The sequence below is a fragment of the Cucurbitaria berberidis genome (assembly GCF_010015615.1).
Source record: "Cucurbitaria berberidis CBS 394.84 unplaced genomic scaffold K460scaffold_1, whole genome shotgun sequence".
NCBI classification, from domain to species: domain Eukaryota; kingdom Fungi; phylum Ascomycota; class Dothideomycetes; order Pleosporales; family Cucurbitariaceae; genus Cucurbitaria; species Cucurbitaria berberidis.
The window spans coordinates 1,891,629-1,914,553 of NW_024468935.1; the positions used below are offsets into that span (position 1 = coordinate 1,891,629).

The 22,925-nt window shown below is 51.1% G+C and overlaps 8 protein-coding genes across 8 annotated transcripts; 5 read left to right on the plus strand and 3 right to left on the minus strand.

Moving 5' to 3' along the window:
- The first annotated feature begins 9 nt into the window (after positions 1-9).
- On the plus strand, positions 10-1,380 carry K460DRAFT_361103 (NAD dependent epimerase/dehydratase family protein-like protein). The gene is made up of 2 exons (XM_040932390.1): positions 10-311; positions 369-1,380. Exons 1-2 carry the CDS (start codon positions 273-275, stop codon positions 1,011-1,013), a joined length of 684 nt encoding a protein of 227 aa, XP_040792846.1. The 5' UTR covers positions 10-272; the 3' UTR covers positions 1,014-1,380.
- A 728-nt stretch (positions 1,381-2,108) lies between these two features.
- Positions 2,109-2,390, plus strand: K460DRAFT_400356 (uncharacterized protein; the record flags this gene model as incomplete). The annotated part of the gene is made up of 2 exons (XM_040936321.1): positions 2,109-2,260; positions 2,318-2,390. The coding sequence occupies 2 exons, from the start codon at positions 2,109-2,111 to the stop codon at positions 2,388-2,390; spliced, it is 225 nt and encodes a 74-aa protein (XP_040792847.1).
- Positions 2,391-3,393: 1,003 nt separating this feature from the next.
- Positions 3,394-6,642, plus strand: K460DRAFT_274988 (sulfite reductase-like protein alpha subunit; the record flags this gene model as incomplete). The annotated part of the gene is made up of 1 exon (XM_040928002.1): positions 3,394-6,642. The coding sequence occupies one exon, from the start codon at positions 3,394-3,396 to the stop codon at positions 6,640-6,642; it is 3,249 nt and encodes a 1,082-aa protein (XP_040792848.1).
- Positions 6,643-9,592: 2,950 nt separating this feature from the next.
- Positions 9,593-10,373, minus strand: K460DRAFT_361106 (uncharacterized protein). The gene is made up of 2 exons (XM_040932391.1): positions 9,984-10,373; positions 9,593-9,926 (listed from the first exon to the last, which is right to left on the minus strand). Exon 1 carries the CDS (start codon positions 10,184-10,186, stop codon positions 9,989-9,991), a length of 198 nt encoding a protein of 65 aa, XP_040792849.1. The 5' UTR covers positions 10,187-10,373; the 3' UTR covers positions 9,593-9,926; positions 9,984-9,988.
- Positions 10,374-11,281: 908 nt separating this feature from the next.
- Positions 11,282-17,187, minus strand: K460DRAFT_400360 (uncharacterized protein; the record flags this gene model as incomplete). The annotated part of the gene is made up of 3 exons (XM_040936322.1): positions 11,282-12,898; positions 12,950-13,253; positions 16,079-17,187. 3 exons carry the CDS (start codon positions 17,185-17,187, stop codon positions 11,282-11,284), a joined length of 3,030 nt encoding a protein of 1,009 aa, XP_040792850.1.
- Positions 17,188-17,933: 746 nt separating this feature from the next.
- K460DRAFT_275070 (mitochondrial import inner membrane translocase subunit tim-17) lies at positions 17,934-18,534 on the minus strand (the record flags this gene model as incomplete). Its single annotated transcript, XM_040928008.1, has 3 exons — positions 17,934-18,323; positions 18,376-18,411; positions 18,466-18,534. 3 exons carry the CDS (start codon positions 18,532-18,534, stop codon positions 17,934-17,936), a joined length of 495 nt encoding a protein of 164 aa, XP_040792851.1.
- A 230-nt stretch (positions 18,535-18,764) lies between these two features.
- K460DRAFT_13508 (uncharacterized protein) lies at positions 18,765-19,262 on the plus strand. Its single transcript, XM_040926704.1, has one exon. The coding sequence runs from the start codon at positions 18,820-18,822 to the stop codon at positions 19,150-19,152; it is 333 nt and encodes a 110-aa protein (XP_040792852.1). The 5' UTR covers positions 18,765-18,819; the 3' UTR covers positions 19,153-19,262.
- Positions 19,263-19,549: 287 nt separating this feature from the next.
- Positions 19,550-22,747, plus strand: K460DRAFT_301155 (interferon-induced GTP-binding protein Mx). Its single transcript, XM_040929859.1, has 6 exons — positions 19,550-19,598; positions 19,665-19,811; positions 19,866-20,507; positions 20,572-21,080; positions 21,143-22,121; positions 22,179-22,747. Exons 1-6 carry the CDS (start codon positions 19,577-19,579, stop codon positions 22,325-22,327), a joined length of 2,448 nt encoding a protein of 815 aa, XP_040792853.1. The 5' UTR covers positions 19,550-19,576; the 3' UTR covers positions 22,328-22,747.
- The last annotated feature ends 178 nt before the right edge of the window (positions 22,748-22,925 follow it).

The window sequence follows — 22,925 nt, forward strand, 5'->3', positions numbered from 1 at the left end:
ATGGAAGACCTTGCCTGGGGACGACTTGTACAATCTGTAGCATAGCAGTGCTATGTGATGAACCAGAGTCATTCCTTGAGGCGCCTCGGCTCGCTTGCGCAATGACGTCTTTCTGGGGACGGACGAAACAATGCGCTATGCGCGCAGCACAACGCCCCGAACATCCATCATCGTCCCAGGATAAAGCTTCCTGAATACACTCGAGGTACTCGCAATAGTGCATCTCACTCTCAACGCCTTCAAAAGAAAGCTTGCAGGCCTTCAAGACAGCTATGGCAACAGCAACCCTTGCCGGAAGTACCGGCCTCGTCGTACGTTCAGCAGAACTCACTCGATACAAGGCAGAGCGAGAAACTAACAGAGTTTAGGGATCGAATATTCTGAATCAAGTCCTCGCTTCACCTTCCTTCTCCGCCATCTACGCCTACTCCCGCCGCGAGCTCCCCAATCCAAACGGTTCCACAAAGCTCAACCCCATAACCTCAACCGACAACGCGCAATGGCCCTCGCTTTTCCCGCGGGAATCCAAGCCCAAAATCCTCTTGAGTGCTCTAGGTACGACTCGCGCGGGGGCTGGCGGTCTCGAGGGACAAAGGAAGATTGATTATGAGCTCAACTTGGAGCTAGCAAAGGCAGCGAAGGACGCTGGTGTGGAGACATACGTTCTGATCAGCAGTGGAGGAGCGAGCAGCACGAGCATGATGGCGTATCCGCGCCTGAAGGGCGAGCTCGAAGAGGCTGTCAAAGCGCTCGAGTTCAAGCACACGGTCATTCTGCGGCCCGGCCTGATTGTGGGCGAGAGAAATGAGAGCAGGCCTGCGGAGGCTGTTATACGGGGCATCGCTAAAGGCTTGAGGAGTCTCACGCCTGCTCTGACTAACTTCTGGGCTCAGGACGCAAGTGTGATTGCTCGCGCTGCGGTCAACGCTGGAGTGCAGTGTATAGAGGGCAAGAAAGAGGCGGGTGTTTGGGAGTTGGGACAGGCGGATATCATCGCGTTGGGTAAGGCATAAGGATGGAGGGGGTGGCTACAGGCCAGAGGGACGATTGACGGCGTCACGATGCACATTTGATGTTCTAACTAGATACCACCGGCAGTGTAATACGCTCATCTTCTTGTCTTCATTACTGCCACCTCCCTGTGCCTCTGTCAATGTCGTCAACGGTTTTTGGTGCCTTGGGCATTCATCAGGCCTCTGCATAATTCCCAACCCCGCCTTCACATCAAGATCGCTGAGCATTACCATGTGAACTCCTGCAGATCTGCTTCTTTGTGCAGTGGCTGCAGTTGCTGCACTTTAAGCGTCTTGGCCAATCATAGCCTGCGCAATCGGAAATGCCAAAAGGCTAACCAATCATAAAACGATGAATAATCTGAGAGTTACTCAAGTTGCGTGCAATTGCTGCGATTTCTTCCGGGTTCACTTCTTCGGATGAAAAAAAAATCTCACGAAATCCCACGACCATGTCTCGCCATCTCACAAGTGTCACACCACTCTCTCCCCAGCCTTGGTACGGCTGGTGGAAGCCGTCGGCGGGTACCGAGCCCCTGGCTGAAGGATTTGCGACCCCATCACACCACTCTCTCGCGACCATCAATGCCAGTTGGCCTAGCCGGCCTAGAACCAACCACATGCCCCCGGAAATGCGCGAAAGCCATCGACGATTCTCAGAGTCTTACCAGATGTAGCAATAAGCAACAATGAAGGATTCTGGTCTCGTTCCTGCAGCGCCCGCCGTCGTCCGAGCTACTCGTCTGACTGTGGGATAGCGATCTCGTACCATAACCGTACAGCTGATCTGCGGCAATGAGTCGGAGAGAGGCATCTCAGGTGAGACTTCTGGTGGTGCCACATATTGTATGTGAAAGAGGAGGGTGAGGGGGAAAAGCCTCGCTATGTGAATTAAATAAATAGATTGTTGTCCTGCTGCTATTGAAGCTTCACTCCACTCAGCCCATCACAGCATCGATAGACATACAGCATAGACACTCAGTCTTCTCAACTCAAGCAACCAAAAGTCACTTCTTACATCTTGTACACTGTACATCACCGCACTCCAACAAATCTACTCTCGATCCTCGATCTACTCCACACACATCAATCAAAATGCCTTCCCCAACACAAGTCCGCCTTATGTTCCGCACCGCAGCGCGCAGCCTATCCGAGCCCCACCCATTCGCCAGGAACCCCGTCACATCAAGGGCGCACCAATGGCGAGCCGGCGACCTAAGCAAGCGTGTTATCAAGACAAGCACAGCGTACGTCTCCTCCTTCACCCTCCTACTCCTCCAAGCAATTTCTAATGGTAAAAATAGCTTCGTCCCCTTCTACGTCGCAGTCTTGGGCTGGCCAGTAGCCGCCGCTTGGTGGTTCAACGGAAACATGTGACGCTTCCTCGCTGAAGGAGAGCGCCGCACCGCTATCCCACAGCGGGAGGAGAGGCATGGGCTCAGTTCGGCAGAGGTGCAGGATTTGATAATGAATATGCGGTGGGACGATTGAGCATATTCGCAGCGTGATTGCATTGCATCAGCATCAGGGAGGCGTACGGCGTTTTGAATCTTATAGGTTTACACTCGGATAGAGTGGACAGACTGTAGGGTCTTGTATAATACCAGACAATACATTTCCTTGCGTTTGAACCTGTTGAAGTGTACTGTTGGATCCTAGCATTTGTGAAGTGGAATCAGCCAATCGACTGAAGGTTATCGATGCTCTTGGAGGTATTAATGCCGTGATGTGCAGCCGGTGATTGAAAGTCAGTGGTTGCGTAGTGTTCCAAAGTGCTACTGGATCTAAAACAGTCTCAGTGATGCTCATAACCATGGATATGTTCTCAGCTTCTGTGGTAGATGTGTTCTGGTGGGTGTATTAGCACAAATACCTTCAATCCCACCAGTAATTTCATCCATGCGCGAGGCAACCGGGGGTTATGTTTTCTGATTATATAGAGAGCAGCTCAATTATGATCGAAGACATTCTTCTCGTGCAGGTTCAGGGTCTTACTATCAGATCTTATCACATCTCCGAGCGCCAAGTTATCTCCGTCCTCGTGGCAAATGAGCACGCAATTCGCGCTAGCACTTTCTTCAGGTCGCGACAACGGCGACACTCCGCAATTCGCAATCTATCGCCCGAGGAAAAGTCTGGAACAAGCCAATCATGGCCCTCACGAAGGGTCGCGCATTCCTCGGCTCCAATTCCGCCCCATATTGCGGTAGCCTTTTGTCTTTTTATGGAGGCGGCAATTCCAGAATACGTCCTCTACCCTCGTTTCCTTGCAGTGAATAGTCAGCGAGTTGCGCCTGCTTTCGTTCTCCCTTTTGTTTCAAAGAGAGACTCTCCGAACCTCAAAGGACTGATTCGTTGAGACGTCTACTCTATTTCCAGCATGCATTTTCAGCAGACCGAATCCGCTGGCCCTGGCGCCGAACAAGACGTACCCAAGATCTCCACCAAGGTCTTCACGAAGAAGTCGTCAAGTCTGCCATTTGGGCAAGACCTTCCTCTCGAATCTATTAGCGGCCCTACCTACCTCACGGCGCAGACGCTCGTGCAGCAAGTCGCGTACACTCTCTCCGACAAGATCTTCGCATACTCAAACGAGTCATTCGACCTGGATGTAGCCGTCAAGCACTGGCAAGAGCAGGGCGAGAAGAATGCTTTCGGATATGAAACGGGCATTTCTTCGCTTGAGACAAGAACTGGGGCTGGCGCAATCGCGCTGGGCTACATCTTCTCAAGAGACTTCGACTTGAAGAAGCGCCACATCCCGCAGTCCATTTTGGCCTCTTCCTCCACGCTCGCCTACCTCCGTTCCTCCTTCGACCAGCTCTCCGCCCTATACTCGGTCGCGAATCCGCTTACCGCTCACATCGCCGCTGTCGATTACTCTGCCAATTCCAACGCCGGGCTAGTCACCGACTATGTCTCCTCACTCACACTTGCCGAAGATTTGGGGCTTGGTCTCGTCTGCAGTCCCTCTGTCTTCGAAGCGCAGCATATGGCTCTCTTCGCGACTCTGCTTTCGAGCGTCCTCCCCACGGTGCATACCTACGATGGCATCAGCGTCGGACGAGAGACAGCTAGATTGGTTGATACTATGGATCAGACTAGGCTACACAACAACTATCAGGCGGTGTTGAAGGCTGTTTCTGAGGTCGACAAGAAGCATTCGGACACTGAGGGACGCGTTCTACGCCTACTCCAAGCTTTCAACGACGAGCTTGGTGAAGATTACAAGCTCTTCGACTACTATGGTCACGAGGAGCCTGAGAGCGTCCTTGTGGTCTTTGGTACCGTCGAGGCCTCCTTGACTGCCCAGGTCGCCAATGCCTTATCCAAGGATGGTGACAAGGTCGGTGTTATCAATGTCCGCGTCTACCGCCCATTTGTGGAAGAAGCCTTCCTTGAGGCTCTCCCAAAAAGCACTCGTCGCATTGCTGTTCTCGGCCAGGTCAAGGATGAGGCTGCTGTGTTCGACTCTGCTGAGTACTCTAGGCTCTACTCAGACGTCTTGGCAGCAACTCAGTTCGCTTTCGACAGGAACGTTGAGGTCACAGATGTCAAGTACTCTCGCGAGCAGGTTTGGACACCAAGCAATATCCTCGATGTCTTCCGCCAGATCCACGGCGAGAAGGCGCAGACCGAGGTGCGGTCGTACGTTGACATTCTGAACACTACGGATGTCAAGCAGTACACTTTCTGGGATTTGGACGAATCTTCGGCTGCTCATGCCCCAGTCGTGCTTGGCAAGCTCCTATCGCATGACTCGTCGAAGAATGTCTTCGTTCGCAGTGGTCACGACAATCTCGTCCAGGGTGGTGTCACTCGCACTGACATCCGCAATGCGGATTACACCATTGAGGCTCCATACTCCGTTGAGCAGGCCGACATAGCTTTCATTGGCGATTTGACCATCCTCCAGGAGTTCGACGTCCTGAACAGCGTCAAGCCTGACAGCTCTATCATCGTCAAACTTCCCGGCATCAAGGATGAAGATCTAGAGACGAAGCTTTCCCCTGCATTCCGCAAGGCGTTGGTCGACAAGGATGTCGAACTCTTCGTGCTCGATCCGACGCTATCAGAGGCCTTAGCTGAGGATGCTACCCTTGAGTCTTACCTGATTCAGCTGGCGTTCTTGAAGGTTGCTCGCGAGGATCTCCTGACCTCTGGTCTGTCCAAGTTAGCTGCTATCAACGGTAGCTCTGAAGTCTTGGAGCAGCTTTCCCAGCAGCTGGAGAGCGCACTGCGCGAAGTCGAAGTGCCTGCCACATGGGCCACCGTTGAAGAGGATGTCGAGCCCATTCGACTTCCCTCTGACATCAATGTCAACAGCTTTGCTCCCTTCGACCGCGTCGAAACAGAGCCTCCTACACTCCTAAAGGACTGGCAAATTGCGGCCAAGGGTTTTGCTTTCAAGGAGGCTTTCGGTACTGATACCCAAGTTCGTCCAGATCTTGGTGTCAAGACTTCCATCGTCACCGTCAAGGAGCACCGCCGCCTTACGCCTCTCACCTATGACCGTAACATCTTCCACATCGAGTTTGATCTCGGCAACTCCGGTGTCACATATGCCATCGGTGAGGCTCTCGGCATCCACGCAGAGAACGACAAGGTACACGTCGAAGAGTTCATCAAGTGGTACGGCCTCAACCCCGACGAGATTGTCGAAGTGCCATCCCGTGAGGATCCAAATGTCCTGGTGAATCGCACTGTCTACCAATCTCTCATGCAGAACGTCGATATCTTCGGTCGCCCACCAAAGCGCTTCTACGAAAGCCTTGCCGAGTTCGCGGATGACGAGGGCGAGAAGAACGCAATTCTAAAGCTTCTTAGCCCAGAGGGTGCGTCGGAATTCAAGCGCCGCGCCGAAGTCGACTTCGTTACTTTTGCGGACATTCTTCTTGAGTTCCCGTCTGCGCATCCCTCTTTCCATGACATTGTCCGGATTGTCAGTCCCATGAAGCGCAGAGAGTACTCCATCGCCTCCGCGCAAAATGTTACTCCCAACAGCGTCGCCCTTCTCATCGTAACTGTGAACTGGGTCGACCCCAAGGGCCGCGACCGTTTCGGCCAAGCAACGCGTTATCTCAACGCGCTACATGTCGGCGCACCAGTTACCGTATCCGTCAAGCCGTCTGTCATGAAACTACCCACCAAGACCACAGCCCCTATCATCATGGCCGGTCTTGGAACAGGTCTAGCGCCTTTCCGCGCCTTTGTGCAAGAGCGCGCATACCAGAAACAGCAGGGACATGAGATTGGCGAAGTCCTCCTCTACATGGGCTCCCGCACTCAACGCGAAGAGTATCTCTTCGGTGAGGAGTGGGAAGCCTATCAAGATGCCGGCATTATTACTCTCCTCGGCCGCGCCTTCTCTCGAGACCAGCCTCAGAAGATCTATATTCAAGACAGGATGCGAGAGACTCTCTCTGACATTAGGAGAAGCTACATCGAACAGGAAGGTTCGTTCTACCTTTGCGGACCCACATGGCCGGTGCCGGACGTCACGGAGGTGCTACAGGAGGCCATTGAGGTTGAACATAAGTTCAAGAACCCGGGTGCGAAGAAGGTGGACTCGAGGAAGGAGATTGAGAAACTCAAGGATGAGGGGCGCTACGTGCTTGAAGTTTACTAGATGCAGATGACAGATGACAGGTGGAGTGAGGTGAGGTGGAAGTTCAGGTAGATGGGGCTGGGAACGATTGATTGCATTTGAGCGTATTATAGATTGACGAATTTAGCTCGGCATATTTATTATTCTATGCATAGGTTAATTGATCACTTCTACCTTTTAACATAGAAATTGTGACATGATACTTTGTATAAACATTGTTGCTTGCAAGTGCGGCGATTCTATGTGAAACTATTGTATCGCGCTTTTTGTGTTTACCTGGTAGAAGGGAGTTACCAGTATTCAGTACACACTGTAGCCATCGTACGTTAGATCATCCGTGATCTTCGAAGTAAATTGCACCAGATGTTGCAGCGTAAGTGCCAACAGTCCGCATTGAATGTTGTAAGCAGCCCAAAGACGTTTTTGCAGAGCTTACGATGCCACATTGTGTTACTGAGATTTCTATGACGCAAACCAAGATTGCAGTTGAGTCTACGAGTGTGAATATGATGGTCGTCTTAGTCTGAGTCCTTCTCTTCCTTCTCGAATCGTTCGGTTCATGCGCATTTTGTAGGTACTGGATGCCTTTCGGGTCGCATTACGGGCCGCTAGGAGGACTGTGGCTCTGATGTAGATGCAGGAATACTGAATACGCCGATGTGTAGTTCCTCTACTATCTTGTTTGACCGGTACGAAGTATCGACCGTATCTGCCATGCTGATGCAAAGGGCAATTATCTGGTGCCACGACAGTCCTTGTCTCTTCGAAAGTACGGGCGCGGAACACGTTGTGGGTGGCTCTATTGCGCGAGGTATGAGACGGGGGTTCGTCGCGTAGCGAGGTGTGATGTTGTAGTGGTATTGTCGTGGGTCGGATCGGGAGGAGAACGCGTGGAAGTGGGGACTTAGTTGCTGCACAGTTTGTTAGGAAGTCTCGAATGATCTAGGTCTCACTAGACGTTGGTTGGTGCTGCATGCCTCTTCTACCCCCGTTGTTCAAGTGTAGTCTTGATCTAAAGTCCGCGCCGCTGCGACAAGTTCAGGCTTCGTGTTGGTTCTGTGGGTATTCGCTCAAGAGTGCATGATGAACGCGTCTTTGACAACTTCGATATCCTTGCGTTTGCTATGCCTGAAGTGATCGTTCACTCGCAGCACGAAAGGGAGTTGACGGAATTCGTTGGGCTATGGTAATGGCCGCAAGTATATAAGGACAGTTCATGTTTATGGATATGTGGGCATATCGATGCGTGTCAATCATCAGTTGGAACGTAGGAAGAGTGTGGATATCGGTAGGTGTCGGTCTGTTGTCGCGACTCGGAGCCTTGGTAACTGGTCACTGAGCAGGAGCCGGGAGCAGGAGCATGAGTGGCAGGAGCAGTAGAGTAGTAGTGTTTGTAATCTAGAGTGATGACTCTAGCTGAGATTAAATGAATTTCAGAGAAGGATTCGAAGAGAAAACTGTGGTGAGTATTGCGATGTCCATCATGTTGCTGATGCACCTGGGCAGGCTTTGAACCTCCCTGTGGAGGTGACAAGGATCAATGGGCTAGCCCAAAGAGCTGATTGATAAAAGTTTGGCAGCCACAACCCGGGCCGTCTTTCCTCTGTGGCCGACATAATGAATAGGTGTGCGTGATATGGTTTCTATTGAGTCTGGAACACGAGAGCGGCTTGTCTGCCGTGGGTCGCCTGAAGAGGTAGGGACAAGCACCACAAATAGATCCCATCTAGAAGAGGGCTAGCAATCATTTGGCGACTGTATATTGGGGATGGGTTTCCAGCCACTGAAAGCTACCGCCTTCTCGGCATGCAGATATTTCAGGGCCTCTTGACCTTCTGAGAAGGTAAGCACGTTGCGGCTGATCTGGATATAAGGTGTATATCGCGGCATCACAACAGCAACAAATGACGGCTTCAGAGACATATAGGGTTGCCTATATGTTATGTATACCCATCAGATCTTTCATGGCCATCTTGTCGATGGCCGTTGAACTGTTGGAGCTATTTTTGGACACGATGTACCCGCTCCACGTACCTTCGCTTGATGGGATACTCGCAAGTGATCGGCCCTTGTTGTTCTGGATCTAACATCAGGACGCCGTCAGTTCAATGCATGCTTGAGGGTTCATCAAGGCTTGATTCGTCTTCCGGTCGCTATACAATTTAGTCTCGTGTTGGCAACATTGAGAGCCCGGTCAGTAAAGAGCTCGCCTTCGCCAAAGTTCGACGCCCGTATTTCTGTACTCGACTCGCTCTAGTTACCGTGGAAGATTTCGGCATCGAAAGGGGAAGCTAGCGATCATTAGTCCATGGCCACAGTAAGTACATTAGCACCACGTTCCTCGAGTCGGTGAATGAAGACAAGCAAGACGACTGACCTTGACAAAAAGTTCATCTGTCGTGGTGCGCATCGAATATGATTTACACGTTTGCTTCCAGCCCACACGCGCCGCACATCTTTCAGAAGCTTCATTCCGAGTACAGAAGGATAGAGAAGACGACTGAAAAGGCGAGGTGCGACGACGCTCCGCCTAGTACTAAGAGACGACTAGATTGTGAGCTGAGCTTCTTCTGATTATGAGCGAGAATTAATATTAATAAGTTCTAGCAAGGCAGAACAGTACCTGCGAGAGTCGCGTTCCTGAAGGCGCCAAAGCTACAATTACTACCACCAAGATCACAACAAGAGACGGAAACGCTGCAACAACGAGGACTGATATGTTTAAAATCAAGCTTGAGGTCGAAGAGCAACATTTGCTTCACAAAAGCACGCCGTACCTTATTGCTCCATCTAGTCCTGCCATGTCCCTCCATCAATCTACGGCGAAAGACTTCCTGCGACCGTAAAGAGTTCGTCCAACCTGGCGGTCAAGAGCAGCACAGGGATGAAGAGAGCATATTTTCGTTGGGGACCTGCCTGTTAAGTCGGCGGAAAGACTGCGACCAATTTACTGGGCAGGGTGACCTAACGTGGCGGCTCAGCAACAACCATAGAAGCATGATCTACACTCGATACCGACGGGAAAGATAGAAGAGGAGATAGTCGGTGTTCCCAGGTAACACATATATGGAAAAAATGGCGCTTGTTGTGTGGAAATCGAGGTTTGGGGTCAGCGGCGCTCCTTCGTTCAACTGATTGTCTAATCTAGATCAATCGAATTGACTCAAAGCGAAGGCACAGAACTTGCCCACATGCCCCGGGCAAACAAACCCTGATGTCACTCTTATAAAAGTGCGTCAACAAGCTGATACAGACTTGTTTTCTGCATCCACATCCCAAGAGTCACTTTGCCGAAATTTCAAGGCCTTCAGAAAACATTAGCGTTCAATTCTGCAAATGCATTCACGACACACCGTCCCTACCAGTCTCAACCACCAGCACCAACCATACAACATAGAGGTTTTACCTCCAACTTCGAACGATGCTCCTCAGCTTGCTGCTCCTTGCACTCACGTACTTCCTCGTCGGCCCCGCCAAGAGCCTTAGAGCTCTTGGAGTCCTCCTCACCATCCTCTTTGCCGTAATGTTCCTCCTCCAGGACGAACTCTGTGAGTGGCTGATGCATACTTGCGAATGCGCTGTGGTGGACGAGAGCCAGGAGCGTACTTAGGCCACGGAGTTGGGAGGTTGAAGCGATACAAGGCGGACCTGAAAGGGAAGTGGATAGAGTACGACAAAGAGTTGGGCGTGGTGCGGGGCTTGGGGCTGCAAGTTTTCCATTGCTACTAGGCGTCTATTAGATGAATTCGGGCTGTTTTGATTAGTGGAGGGGTGATAAATGGAGTGGCACGAAAGCGCCCGCATTTTGCTGAGTAAACAATCTAGACGCTAGCGTAAAATGCCAACATTGGGCCGCTGCCGAACTGCACGACACGTCTTTCGCACACCGTCACCTCAATTGCCGCACATAGCATCTCTTGTTTGTAATCTTGGAATTCTGTCAACCCAAATACCCGATGTCTTGCAGTTCGTTGAAGCGACCTGTCCGTCTCAGTCTATCGCTTCACGAATCTGTGGGAAGAAGGGTGCGTGATGACGGCTATTACAACGATTACTTGCCTAAGATCATGTTTCAACAATATGCCACCATTTCCGGGTCACTGGGGGATTATGGGCTCGTCTGCTCGTCTGTCTCTATGCACGTCATGAACCGTCCACATGCGCAACAAATCACCGTCGAGCCATGGGCACGAAGCTCTTCCTGGTGCACTCTCAAGCCGCGGCAACACCTGTCGAAGCGCTCGCCTGTGGCCACATAAGAGCTGTATTGCCATAAAGAACGTAGTCGAGGTCCCGTGTGGCAACAACTACACGTTGAGCATCATCGAATAAAGAGAGGACTATCGGTCAATCGAAAGTGTTATTAGAGGCCTAGTGCCAGTCTTGCCATGAGCGCCAATCTATACCCGAACGCCTCGTTCATCGCCGAGCGCCTTTCGAATCCGAGTTCCAAGGAACCGGTTGATCAAGAAAGCACAAGACTTCATATCCGTAAATCCGTCAGAAAGAAAGCCGCTACCATGTTTGGAGCAAAATCAAATCACTAAGACTCAGCTACGTCTGTAGCGCAGTCTACGCCGAATTGGCGAGGTCTGGAAGTCAAGTGATGCTAAGAGGCATCAGCGCCGAGCCATTCAATGGGGAGGCGATTATTACATACCTAAGTGGACTTCTTCATGGCAGCCTTTTTGGCGCGAAGACGGGCAAGCTTCAGTTCAAGCTCAGCGGCTTCCACCTCTGCGTCGATGGCGGCGGAGCTATCGTCGATGTCGTCTTGAGCACCAAACTCGTTCATTGGGCCGTCGAAGTCGTCCATAGACATGGTACGCTCGTCATATGCTGGAGACTCACGTTTGATTTTGGGGCGAGGGCCATTCGGATTTCCCTGCTCATAACCGTCGCGACCACGCTTGTTCTTGTTGTCAGGCCTGCCACTATACTCGGAATCGTGCATGCTGGGTGCCGGTGTCATCGGGTGGTGAGGAGGGTGCATGCCATAATGATGAGGCTGCTGAGATGATTGACGCTCCTGTTTGATCGGATATTGAGGGGGGCCATAGCCGCCATATCCGCCGTATCCACCGTATCCGCCGTAGCCACCATAACCGCCGTAACTGTCTGAACCACCAAAAGAAGGCATCGGACGACCCCAAGGATCCATTGGGGGACCATAGCCAGGCATTTGCCCGCCATACCCGTACATGTTCTGCTGTTGTTGATGAGGAGGCGGGGGCTGTTTGGGCTGTCCTGCCTTAGTAGGGCCCGGCTTGGACGACTTCTGTTGCTTGACTTGCTGGCGAGGAAGAGCAGGTGGTGAATACTGAGGCCCCTTGGTGTAGCCGCTCGACTGGAGATACTTGCCGGAGATACCACCGTGGCCCTGGTCCATGTCGTCCTCGTCTTCATCGTCATCATCGTCATCATCCTCCTCTTGGTCATCCATGTCCGCGTCGTCGTTCTCATGTTCGTCCTCGCTACCATCATCTGGATCAGAGCCAGCTTGTAGAATGTGATCAATGTCTTCGTCGGTCTCTTGCTGGTCCTTGCGATTCACCAGAAGATGCTTGTAACGGATCTCGAAAGCGTAAGCGACAGTCCACTGCTTCACAAGCATGTCCTCTATCACATCAAAGTCAGTAGTGACTAACTGGGGCTTGCGATTGCCGGTATGCTTGATGCGATAACGAACGACCTCGTTCATGGCATCCTTCAGCCACTTCTTGCTGTCGGTAAGCTTCGCGATCATGAGAATGGCCTTCAGGACAGAAGGAAGCCACTTCTTAGGATCGGACTCGTGGTCGCGGTATATGGAGCGCTTGCCGTGGTTACCACGTTTGACCAGAGGGCGGTGACACTTCGGGATATAGGACTTGATGAACCCTTTGCCCCAGTAGCTCTCGATCTCGCGGATGACTGCCTTCTTCGCTACCATATCATTCTTCATGATAGGCTTCGCCGCCCATGCTCGTGGTCCAGGCTTCTTTTGTCCCTTGCCGACTTTCTTGGGGGACGGCTTTGACACTTGGCGGGGAGGAGGACGGTCAGAGTCGCGGCCATTGTCTCGCACAGGGCGACGATCCCGTAGAGCAATGCTCTCCTCACGCTCCTTGGCACGCTCTCGGAGTTGTCGGCGGATCATGATGGGCATGTCGTCGTCACTCGATTCACGGCGAGCCTGGTTGTCTTCCGGTTGAGCCATGGGCGCAGGCTCCTCGCCGCCATCCTTGACAGCGGCGTACTCCCGGGTGGGCGAAGAAGGGTCGAAGCTCATGTTGAACTACAGGCAGATGGTCAGCGTGTACAGGTAGCGCAAATGTGAGAGACCTACTTCTCTGTCGTTGTTTCGCTGGTACGCCTGCAGGGACGGGGCGAAGTGCGAGCGTTGGCCGGATTGTCCGGGCGGCGTGTCAAGCGGCGCGTCCTCGGGAGTGGTGGCAGGCTCCAGTGTCCTTGTGTGGCCCTGTGGTTTGGGCGAGTGTAAGCCAGCCGGGGGACTGTTGCTAGCCGCGCTGAAGTCAGGACTAGAGAGGCGTTCAAGGCCCTCTGGGGGGTACGAGTAAGCCAGCCTGACGTTCGATGCTTCCGAAAATCCGTTCGTCGGAAGGTTGTTCAACCCCGCCAAGTTGGTGTAGCTGTATGCTTCTTACGTTCGTCTCCTCGGAAGGAGCTAGAGGGTTGGGAGGTTTTTGTGGCAGAAAGGGAGCACAAGATGGTGGCAATGTGCTGTTGTGGTGGATGATAAGAGCTGGTGGGCACGTGTTTATATACACTGAGGGGCACCGAGAAACATTCAGGCGCTAGTGGCTGTGCATTACTCAGCTGGGGCACAGAGTTTTGGAAAGTAAGAGGGAAAGACGGAGATGGAAGCGAACGGCAGCCTGATGTGAATCGATCGGTCGCCGGCTGTCAGCGACTGACAGGAGCTTGCAAGTAAAGGCATGGGAAACTCGATTAATTGCCCACAGTTGCTCGTGAACAACGAGTAGTACTATGCGACTACTGATCTCCAGAGCAAGATGCACGCCTTCATTGGGAGCAACACAAGGATGCGGCTAGCCTAATCCGTGCGGCTTTTGTTGTTGCGGAGCGTGAAGACGGCAATGATGTCACAGAGCGTATCAGATGATTCAACACTGGTCTGTAGCAGAGAAAATGAGCTACATGGTGTAGACGCCAATCCCCGCTGCTTGATGCAAGATAAATTGCCATCTGCAAGCAGGAGGAGTTCGTCCACGGGCCCCGGGCTGTGAAGCCCGACGCCTGTGAAAAGTTCTCACACACCCCTTCTAGAGACTATGAGCGGCCAGACTTTTGACAGGTGCTGATACACTTCTTCTGTCACAATGCTAGAATTGGATTGAGGCATAAAGCAATTGAAATAGGAGTATCTAGGGCAAGGAGATATGACCCTCACGGAAGGTTAGCCCTAGGAGCTACAGGGAACTCGAGGATTAAAGGCTTCCTTATGGCATCAAGCTCAAACACCACAACAACCCACATCTGAACGATTTTCGCACGGGCTGTACTTTTGCTCTAGCCAAGTATGACCCCCAGGCCAGGGGTACACTATTGCACAAGCCGAGGGTCTGAAGGGCTTCATAACGGGCAGCGTCTGGTTGTTGGAGGTTGAAGCAGAGCTTCAATGCACCAAACCTGGCTGAATTCTGGGCTGAACATCGAAGGCCACGCACAGTGTTGGGATGTTGCATGAAAACTTCCAGATCTCGGCACAATCCTGGCAGCTCGAGGCGATTTGCTAGGTAAACATTTTAAACTACCTTCCAACCAGAGCAAGCTCTGAGCACCAACAGTATCTACTGAGCGCAACCTATTCCTGCCTCGAAACAAGCGCGACTCCAATAATACTTCATCAGTTGCGGATGAGTAGGCACATTGATCGAATGGAACTTGCCAGTGTATATCGATAGCTTCCATATCTATGTAGTCGAATACTTTGGCCACTTTGGCAAGGCAACTGAATGCATTACAAAATTGATACGTGTAGTAGCCTGGAGAGTATGCACTAGAGCTATTAGTGATTACTGACCTCTTAGTACTAATAGCTCAACGAAAGCTGACCCGTTGAGCTGTTTTCGCTAGCGTCAGTATGTCTTTGTATACGAGAAACTCATGATAGAAGACAGCCTTCAATATGATAGTGAATATACATAGGTTTAACTAGAAGCGAATAGAGATAATTGTCAGCAAGAAGACAGTAGCTTCAATTTAGAGACTGCATTGAAGGCGATACAAGCTCATTTTCTAAAGATCGAATCATCTGAAGATCCCGCCTCAGCAGCCATGCTTTCCAATTATAAATATGTCACAGAATCTGGAGAATTGAAAAGGGACTACATGTGGCACTTGCCAACACATCTTGCAAGACAACGAACAAGGAAGGTCACATTAGGTTTATAGATATGAAGAAGAGAAAGCAGTTGAGGTACAGCATCTCCGTAGAACTTGCGGGACTACAGTTTAGCACATACTTGTACTAGCTCAACTAGAAAGAACAATCACACAAAGGAAAGTTGGAGATGATTAGTGTTGATCAGGGTATGGGAATAAAACTGAAATATCTTTATGTACAATACTCGTATCATATGGCTATGTCTACTTGATTCAAAGCCTTTATACTTCCCTGTATCTCTTCTCTATGGAAGATTACGTCTGTAGTCCCACAGCACGCTAATCCAACTCTAACATCATATTTCCCTTCAATTATATTCGAGACATCTGCGCGACTGCTGACAAAGAAACCAAACTATGCTCATATGTACAAGGAACACTCAACGGGTAAGAAGAAACGGGACAGAAACAGCTTTATTTTTAGCGATATTCACACTGCGGGGAGTAAATATCAAAGTGCCATGTAGGGTTGAGGCGAAGCGGCTTAGTGTGATGAGATGCCCGGCCTCTTACTTTCTGCTAGTCAATAGAACATTACCAGCGTCATTCGCGATATGATCATGTTTTAATGTTTCCCACTTAGACAAAATCTGATAATCCTCTAGCAAGCTAGCTATGTAGTGTCATTATGAATAAGGGTTACTAAATCAGTGCCTAAGGTCCTGACTATCTGTTCCAACGGTGTAGAGGTACTACACAATATTGAAAAAAAAAAAACAGCTTACAACTCAAATATTATATGTGAGAGGATGTTCCTCAATATGACCATGCAGCCTTGTACGGATGTATTTGAACGTACTTACTTCCCAGCAAAAGTCATCACTAATCAGAACATGGCGGGGACATAAGCGAGATGGTAGAAATAGCGCGGTGCACTAAGTATTCTATGCGGTCATGCTCACTCTGATACCTTACGATGCTAAATGCATGTTAAACGCATGCTAGAACCACCCCGATCGCATTCTCATCACTTCATTTCTTCAACCACAGAACCACTCACTCTAATCTCCGTTATCCTTGATCTGATCCTTCGCTTCACTTCCACTACTTCTTTCCCTCCCTCTTCCTCAACTTCTCCAACCTCTCCACCTCCCACTCTGCCATTTGTTTCTTCGTCAGCTCCTCCGCCTCCTGCACCAACCGAGTGAAGTAATCCCTCATCTCCTCTTCGCCCTGATTATCGAGCTTTTCTTGTCCAGGCTGGTCGCCGACTGCCATTATCGCTTCTACCAGGCTGATTCGTCGTCGCTCTGCTTGGGGTACCTCGGGTGTTGATTCGGCGAGTGAGGAAGGCGTGTCTGGTTGCTCTTCGGCGAACGAGGAAGGGGTATCTGGTTGCTCTTTGGGAGTTGAAGTAGGAGGCGATTGCACTGGAGACTGTTCAGATAGTCCTGTCCTTACAGCCCACCTCTCCAACGCCTCATCGATATCAGAGTCTGTGTAGGGTGGAGATTCCGGGTCAGCCATTTTGGGGTCTGGCTGTGGTTGATGGGATTGTTGGCCGAGGGCAAGGTGCTTTGGCGGAAGAGTAGAATTGGAGGATCGAGGTGGGTATGGTGCTTGATAGCCTCGAAGGTCTGATACTGGTTCTTGGTGTCTTGAGCTGCTTTGGCTCGGGGGATTCCGTAGCAGAGGTGTATACTGTGTGCCGCTTCTACTTCGTTGTAGCGGTGTTCCTCGCCTTTCCACCTTCTGCTCTACAGGATCGATGTTCGCGCGGATTCGGTTTATTCTAGCTGCACTAGCTGCTCGCGCACGATTTGTCGCAGCAGAAGGGCCAGGACTGCCGGTCGTCGTGCGTCGCCAATTCTGTTGGGGGGCTCCTTGATATGCTACTGAGGTAGCTGGAAATGGAACATACTGTGTTGAATGAAATCGCGGGGAGTTCTGCAAGATAGAGGGAAGCTGTTCATACTGTGAGAAGTGGGAATGTGTTTTTGGCGGTGTTTGTGTCCAGGGCGCTTGCCCAACAGCTTGCCCGTAGTTGCCGTTATGAATGAGGGTTGGTACCAGCTGCACATCTGCTCGGCGGTGTTGAAACTCGTGCGGAGATGTGCTAGGAGCCTGCGGCACCAGCTGGTTAGGCTGTTCATCCCATGTGCGCAGGCGTGATCCAGCTTGCCAGCTGCCATGATTGTTTCCCGGGTTGAAAGACATCGCGGTTGAGTTGACGGCGATAGGTGAGTGCAAAGTAGTAGGTTGAGAGGAGCTTTCACCTTGCGAGAAGGGCGGAACTGGAGAGGCTGATAAGGCGAAACCTACGAGTGGATTGGATAAATCTCACTGGGCATTGGTTCAAGAAAGATTCATCTACCACGGTAGCAGCGGGCGAATGCCTCAACCAGACGCTCAAAAGCGGGTGTCGATACAATATCAAGACCAACGCAAGCCCTATAGATATCAAAGCACAGAAAATTGGTGGACTACGAAGCCTAGTGCAAAGGCCAATGTTAGAGTGGTATACTCGAGGCTGGTCATTCTTCACCATGTTTGCCCACGCCCATGACCAAATCTTGTTTGCACTTCTCTTCCTCGGGCTATTTCGTCGATCGAACCATAGCAGCGTGTTCTAAATAGTCTACGCAGGATCAGGTTCGAAGTCAGCAAGTGTACGAATGGAACATGACGAGAAGTTTAGAGTAGTTTTCGTCGTTTAAGAGCTTTCATGAGTCCATGCCTCCTTTTAGAGACGCCACCGCTTGTTGTACAGGCCAAGCCAATATATGATACAAATATAGGACATAAGCTGAGGAGAGTGCGAACGCCGACCGCTGCCAAAATGTAGGCTGCGGTATATGCAAAATATCCCCGATAAGCACCCATGGTCTAGAGTCCCGTGCCGACCATCTTCTGTCTTATAATCACTTGCTCCAAAGGTGTATGTGTTGAGAATTCAAGTTGTTCTACGCGGCCACAGCCATGGGGCCGCCCCCGCCCGCTCCTGCACCGACATCGGTAGGCGGTGGTGGTGGAGCATCCAGCCTCGTGTTGTCGGCCATCATGCGGTTGAATCCAATCGAAACGCCTTCGATGACCGCCAGTAGGATGGCACATGTGATTGCGCCGTTGCGCATGGATCGGTAACCTCCTCGTACAGCGAGCGATCCTCCGGTGAAGAAGCCTGCAATGATGGCATTCCAAGGGTCCTCCTTCTTCCGTATTCCCTTAACAGCGCAATCGTATGTGTTGAACAGGCCTCCCCAGACGCCGAAGTTGCCACCGAGAACGGGTGCGCGGGCTTTGATTGCTGTGATGGCGCCAATGCGTCGCTCGCCGTAGGGCGAGTTGCGGAACTGGGAGTCATTGTGAGCGTCATGGCGGGGGCGAGGAGAGCGCGCTACCTACACCTTTGACACCGTGCCATACTGCGCCTCCGACAGCCTAGATGATGTTTAGTTGCTGGGTTGCGACCAGATGCGCCGGGGGCACACATACGCCCATAGCAAAGGCACCGCCGAAGTCATTGAGGATCACCCAGGGACACGGGTCGCGCGAGTGATCCATGCTGAACTAGAATGCCGAAATGAGGACAAAGGGCGACAGAGGTCCAAGGAGAGAAGGCAAAGGCGGGGAGATGGCAGAAAGGCGTTTTGTCTGATGATGTCGACGTTGACGATGCACTGCAACTTTTCTCGAGACCGTGCACTAGTCGGCGAAACCTCGGCTCAGTCGAGACGACATCATCTCTCCACGTTATTTGCTTTCATCTTGACATGTAGACAACAAGTCTGTGCCATTGTTTTCTCGGCGCTGGACCAACGCCTAGGTCGCCTTCATGGCGTACGGAAAATGCTAATAATGTATCGCATTATCTTACTATCAACCATCACCCTACTACTTAGTATCCCGCTTTCCCCACTCCTCTCATCCAGCCTCACCATGCATCTCTTTTACCTTGCCCCATTCCCCTATTCAGTATATATGATTCCTCACATGACCTACGAAAAGGCAGCTACAGGCAATTACCCCTCATCTCCGTTTCCCATTACTTTACACATGACATCACTACTTACCATGTCTACTTCATCTCGCTCTGAGTGTCAACCTTTCCTTAAACTTTATGCCTATCTTCATCGCCTACGAAAGGCCAATGCCTCTGGACGCCAATTGCCCGCCAAATGACGTCCCTGAGCTCGCTGATCCCAACCCTCCCTCTTCCTGGCAAACCCTCCTTCACTGACAACATGCCTGAATTTACATATTCCATGTCGCCGTCACCACGATACGCCTGGGTGGTTAAGTCTTGGCACTGACTACGTTATCACCTCACCCTCATGTCACAGTCGTCGTATCTCCACCTTCAACTCCTCAATCCAAACACCTGTGAGCTATAATACCAATAATGGTGGGCGCAACTCGCAGTAGAAGGATGCGAGACACTTTAATCAAAGCGTCGCCCTCGGCACAGAGCGATGAAGGTCATGCACCTGAAGTAACAGTTGACGAGAGCACTACCGGTTTGCGCAATGCGTATATGACCCCGCGACGATCTGAGCAACCCTTCGCAAGAGACGATGTGTCTCGCCTCAGCCAGGGCCTTGAGCCAATGCACTTAGCTGAGCAAGATAGTAAGCAATATGGTCCAACGTGCCAAAATAGTACTACGATCACCGGGCTAACACATCGCTTTCCAGCACGGCTCCCGCAATCTCACCCACCGGCAGCTGGCGAGATCGACCCCCTCGGAGTCCACGTCAAGGAGGCAATCGCAACCATCAACCGCTTAGAGAGTCTCGGATTGCAAAGGCTCAAGATCCCACTTCCAAAGTGCATAGTGCTTGGTAAGCTACAGACCCCGTTCGTGACATTGCTAGTTTAGATACTTACAGACATAGGTGAGCAGTCCACGGGAAAGTCTTCTGTGATCGAAGCAATTTCTGGTATCAAGACGCCGAGGTCAACCGGGACCTGTACTCGTTGTCCTCTTTTCATCAAGCTTGAGCCGTCTGGAGATCCTCTTGCTGGATGGAGCGCTAGCGTTAGTCTTCGACGAGAGTTCGCTTGGGATGGCAAGACTGGCCGGGGCTTTGAGCGACGATTTCCTGGTTGGGCTCAGCTCTCTCAACCGACAATCGTTCAGTTCTCAGTGACGGATAACCCCAAAGATCTCGAAGACATCATTGCCCGTGCGCAGCTGGCGACGATTAGTCCTATGGTAGACCACAAGGAATTCCTTCGTCCATCGATTGCCTCACTCAACGACCACCATCGCTGCGAATTTAGTCCGAATATCGTCTGCATCTCCATTACACACCCTAGTCTTCCTGCCTTGAGCTTTTATGACTTGCCAGGTATCATTGGTCAAGCGGAGTCTGCGTCTTCGCAGTTCCTGGTCAAATTCGTACGTGACCTCGTCGTCGAGTACGTCAAGGACCCAGAAGCTCTTATTCTCGTAACCTGTTCGTTGGAAAATGACATTGCAAACTCCACTGCCGGCGGGATAGCACGAGAGCTGCGAGCTACTGATCGTTGCATTGGTTCGTTATAAATACCCATCAGACATCCAGTGACCCCCCTTCCCTGTACTGATGTTATTCTTAGGCGTATTGACTAAACCGGACCGCCTCCCGCCAGGCTCTCGTCACGATTCACTACGCGATATTCTCGACCAAAAGCGATTCGCTCTTGGACACGGCTACTTTGTTGTTAAAAACTTGGGACAAGATGAACTCGACGCCGGTCTCTCGCATTACGATGCACGTCTTCGAGAACAGCAGTTCTTTGAGGGTGAACCTTGGGCTACCACTTTCAAGCACTACGAATCGCGTTTCGGAACTCTAAATCTCCAACGCTTCTTGTCTGAGAAGCTCGCTGAGCAGATCACGAAGAAACTCCCCGTCATCCATTCAGAGATCGAGGTCCGACTCCGCGGCGTGGAGACGGATCTCCAGCAATTTCCTGAACCACCCACGCACAACGCCTCGAGAATCATCTTCGATATCCTGCTAGAATTCTCACAGCATGTCCGCAGGGAGCTGGAGGCTGAGTTCCCTTGCAAGGTGTGGCGTAACAACTGGGCAGCTCTGCAGAATGATTTCTTTGATGCTCTTGTAAGCAACTCCATGGACGAACTTCATGTGAAACATACACTGACTTCGAATCTTCACATCAGGTGAGCATGAAGCCGACAATGGCGACCAGTGGAAATCGAGACGTCGGCATATATTACGACACTCTTGGTTCGCAGCCCGGTAGATCTATGGACGAGTCCATTATTATTGACGATGATGAGGACGACCAAGATGTGCATATGGACGACACACCAGAAACACCATCTAAGAAGCGCAAGGTTGAGGGAACACCCGGCCCAACGCCATCAAAAACGCCTCTCCGTCGCTTGGGACTTCCGAATCCCAAAGACACCAAAATGCCACGGGACTTTAGTGACTTGAGGAAAGTTTTCCGCCTTGATGGAGTTGCGCAACACCTAGATGAAACATCAAAATCTAGGGTTCCAGGACAGATTGAGCCGAGGGTCATCTATGGCATGATGCTCGAAACGCTTGAACACTGGGATCGTCCTCTCAACGATTTCTTCAACGCCCTCGAACAGCAACTGCGGACTCAGGTGAAGGCTTTGTTTCGTGAACACTTCAGCAAGTGGGAGGGATCCGATCTGTTTGACAGTGCGTGGAAGATCGTTGAGGAGATGCTGAACCTCAATTTCCATCAACAGCGCACGACTATGGCAGATGAGAGCCTTAACGACGAGAGAGAAGGTCCCTATATCTTTCACAATGATATTTTCGAGCGAGAGAAAGACGCGATTCTCGAACATTACCACCAGGCTCGATCTAAAACTCGCTTCAATCTTTACAGGCGAGAGCGACAGCAGCGGACTGGCAAGGCCATGAGCCCACAAGAGGAGGAAAGGCTGAAGAAAGACACCGACTTCAAGTTAGTGCTCGCTAAGGAGCCATATCATGTCGAGCTCGGCGTCATCGCACAGGTCAGCACATACTATATCATCGCTGCGCGCCGTTTCCACGATGCGGTCTGCATGCGAATCGAGTCAAAGTTCTACAAGCAGCTGCGCTCGCAACTTCGCGATGAGCTTGAGAACGGCCTTGGCCTCAACGACGGAAGCGAAGGTATGTCACTGCTGTCTATGCCATCTTCTGAAAAACTGCTAATTATATATCTCCTAGGACATCGGAACGCCATCCGCCTTCTCGCTGAGCCACCCCACCGCGAACAAAAGCGCAAGGAGCTTCTCGGTATGAAGAATTCGTTTCTTCAAGGCCAGCAAATCTTGAAGGACCTTGAGCAAAGGAAGTACGGGGAGGATGCATCGTAGGCATCTATCATTGGCCCAATATCTGGTTTGGCAACGCTTCGCCTGGAACACCTACATAAAGGGCCCTTCGTCACTCTGGGTCTTACCCTTGCACTCTTGATGTGACTAAGTGTCGCATTGGTACATTGGTTATGCGGAGCTATTCCGGCTGTTCTCGCAGACCGGCAGTGAGCCTACAGATGTCTTGCTCATTTGCCTCTTCTTCTGCGGTTTTACGTGTGGCTTCTGGAACAACGGCATGCTCTCTAAGTGAACGATACGAAGGGTGGGTCGGCAAATGTAGCTGTGTCGTTGTGCAACTTGAGGAGCTCCAGATTGTTTTTTCGCCACAGTTGGAATGGCATTTAATACGATCCGTGAGATCAATACGTAGCCAGTTCTGCCGCGTCACGTTACATTATGATATGAATTCAATTTGCCATAATTCATGAGTTTGCAAAAAAACGTTCCAGATGTTAGAGAAGATGCCTATCCCTATTGAGATCTGTTGAATGAAGACAAAGGCAAGCCACAAGATTCATTTCCAGCCAACAATACAGGCACTGTGCTTCCCTGCCGACGCCCATCCCTAGGCACATGAACAAAGCTACAAAGAAAT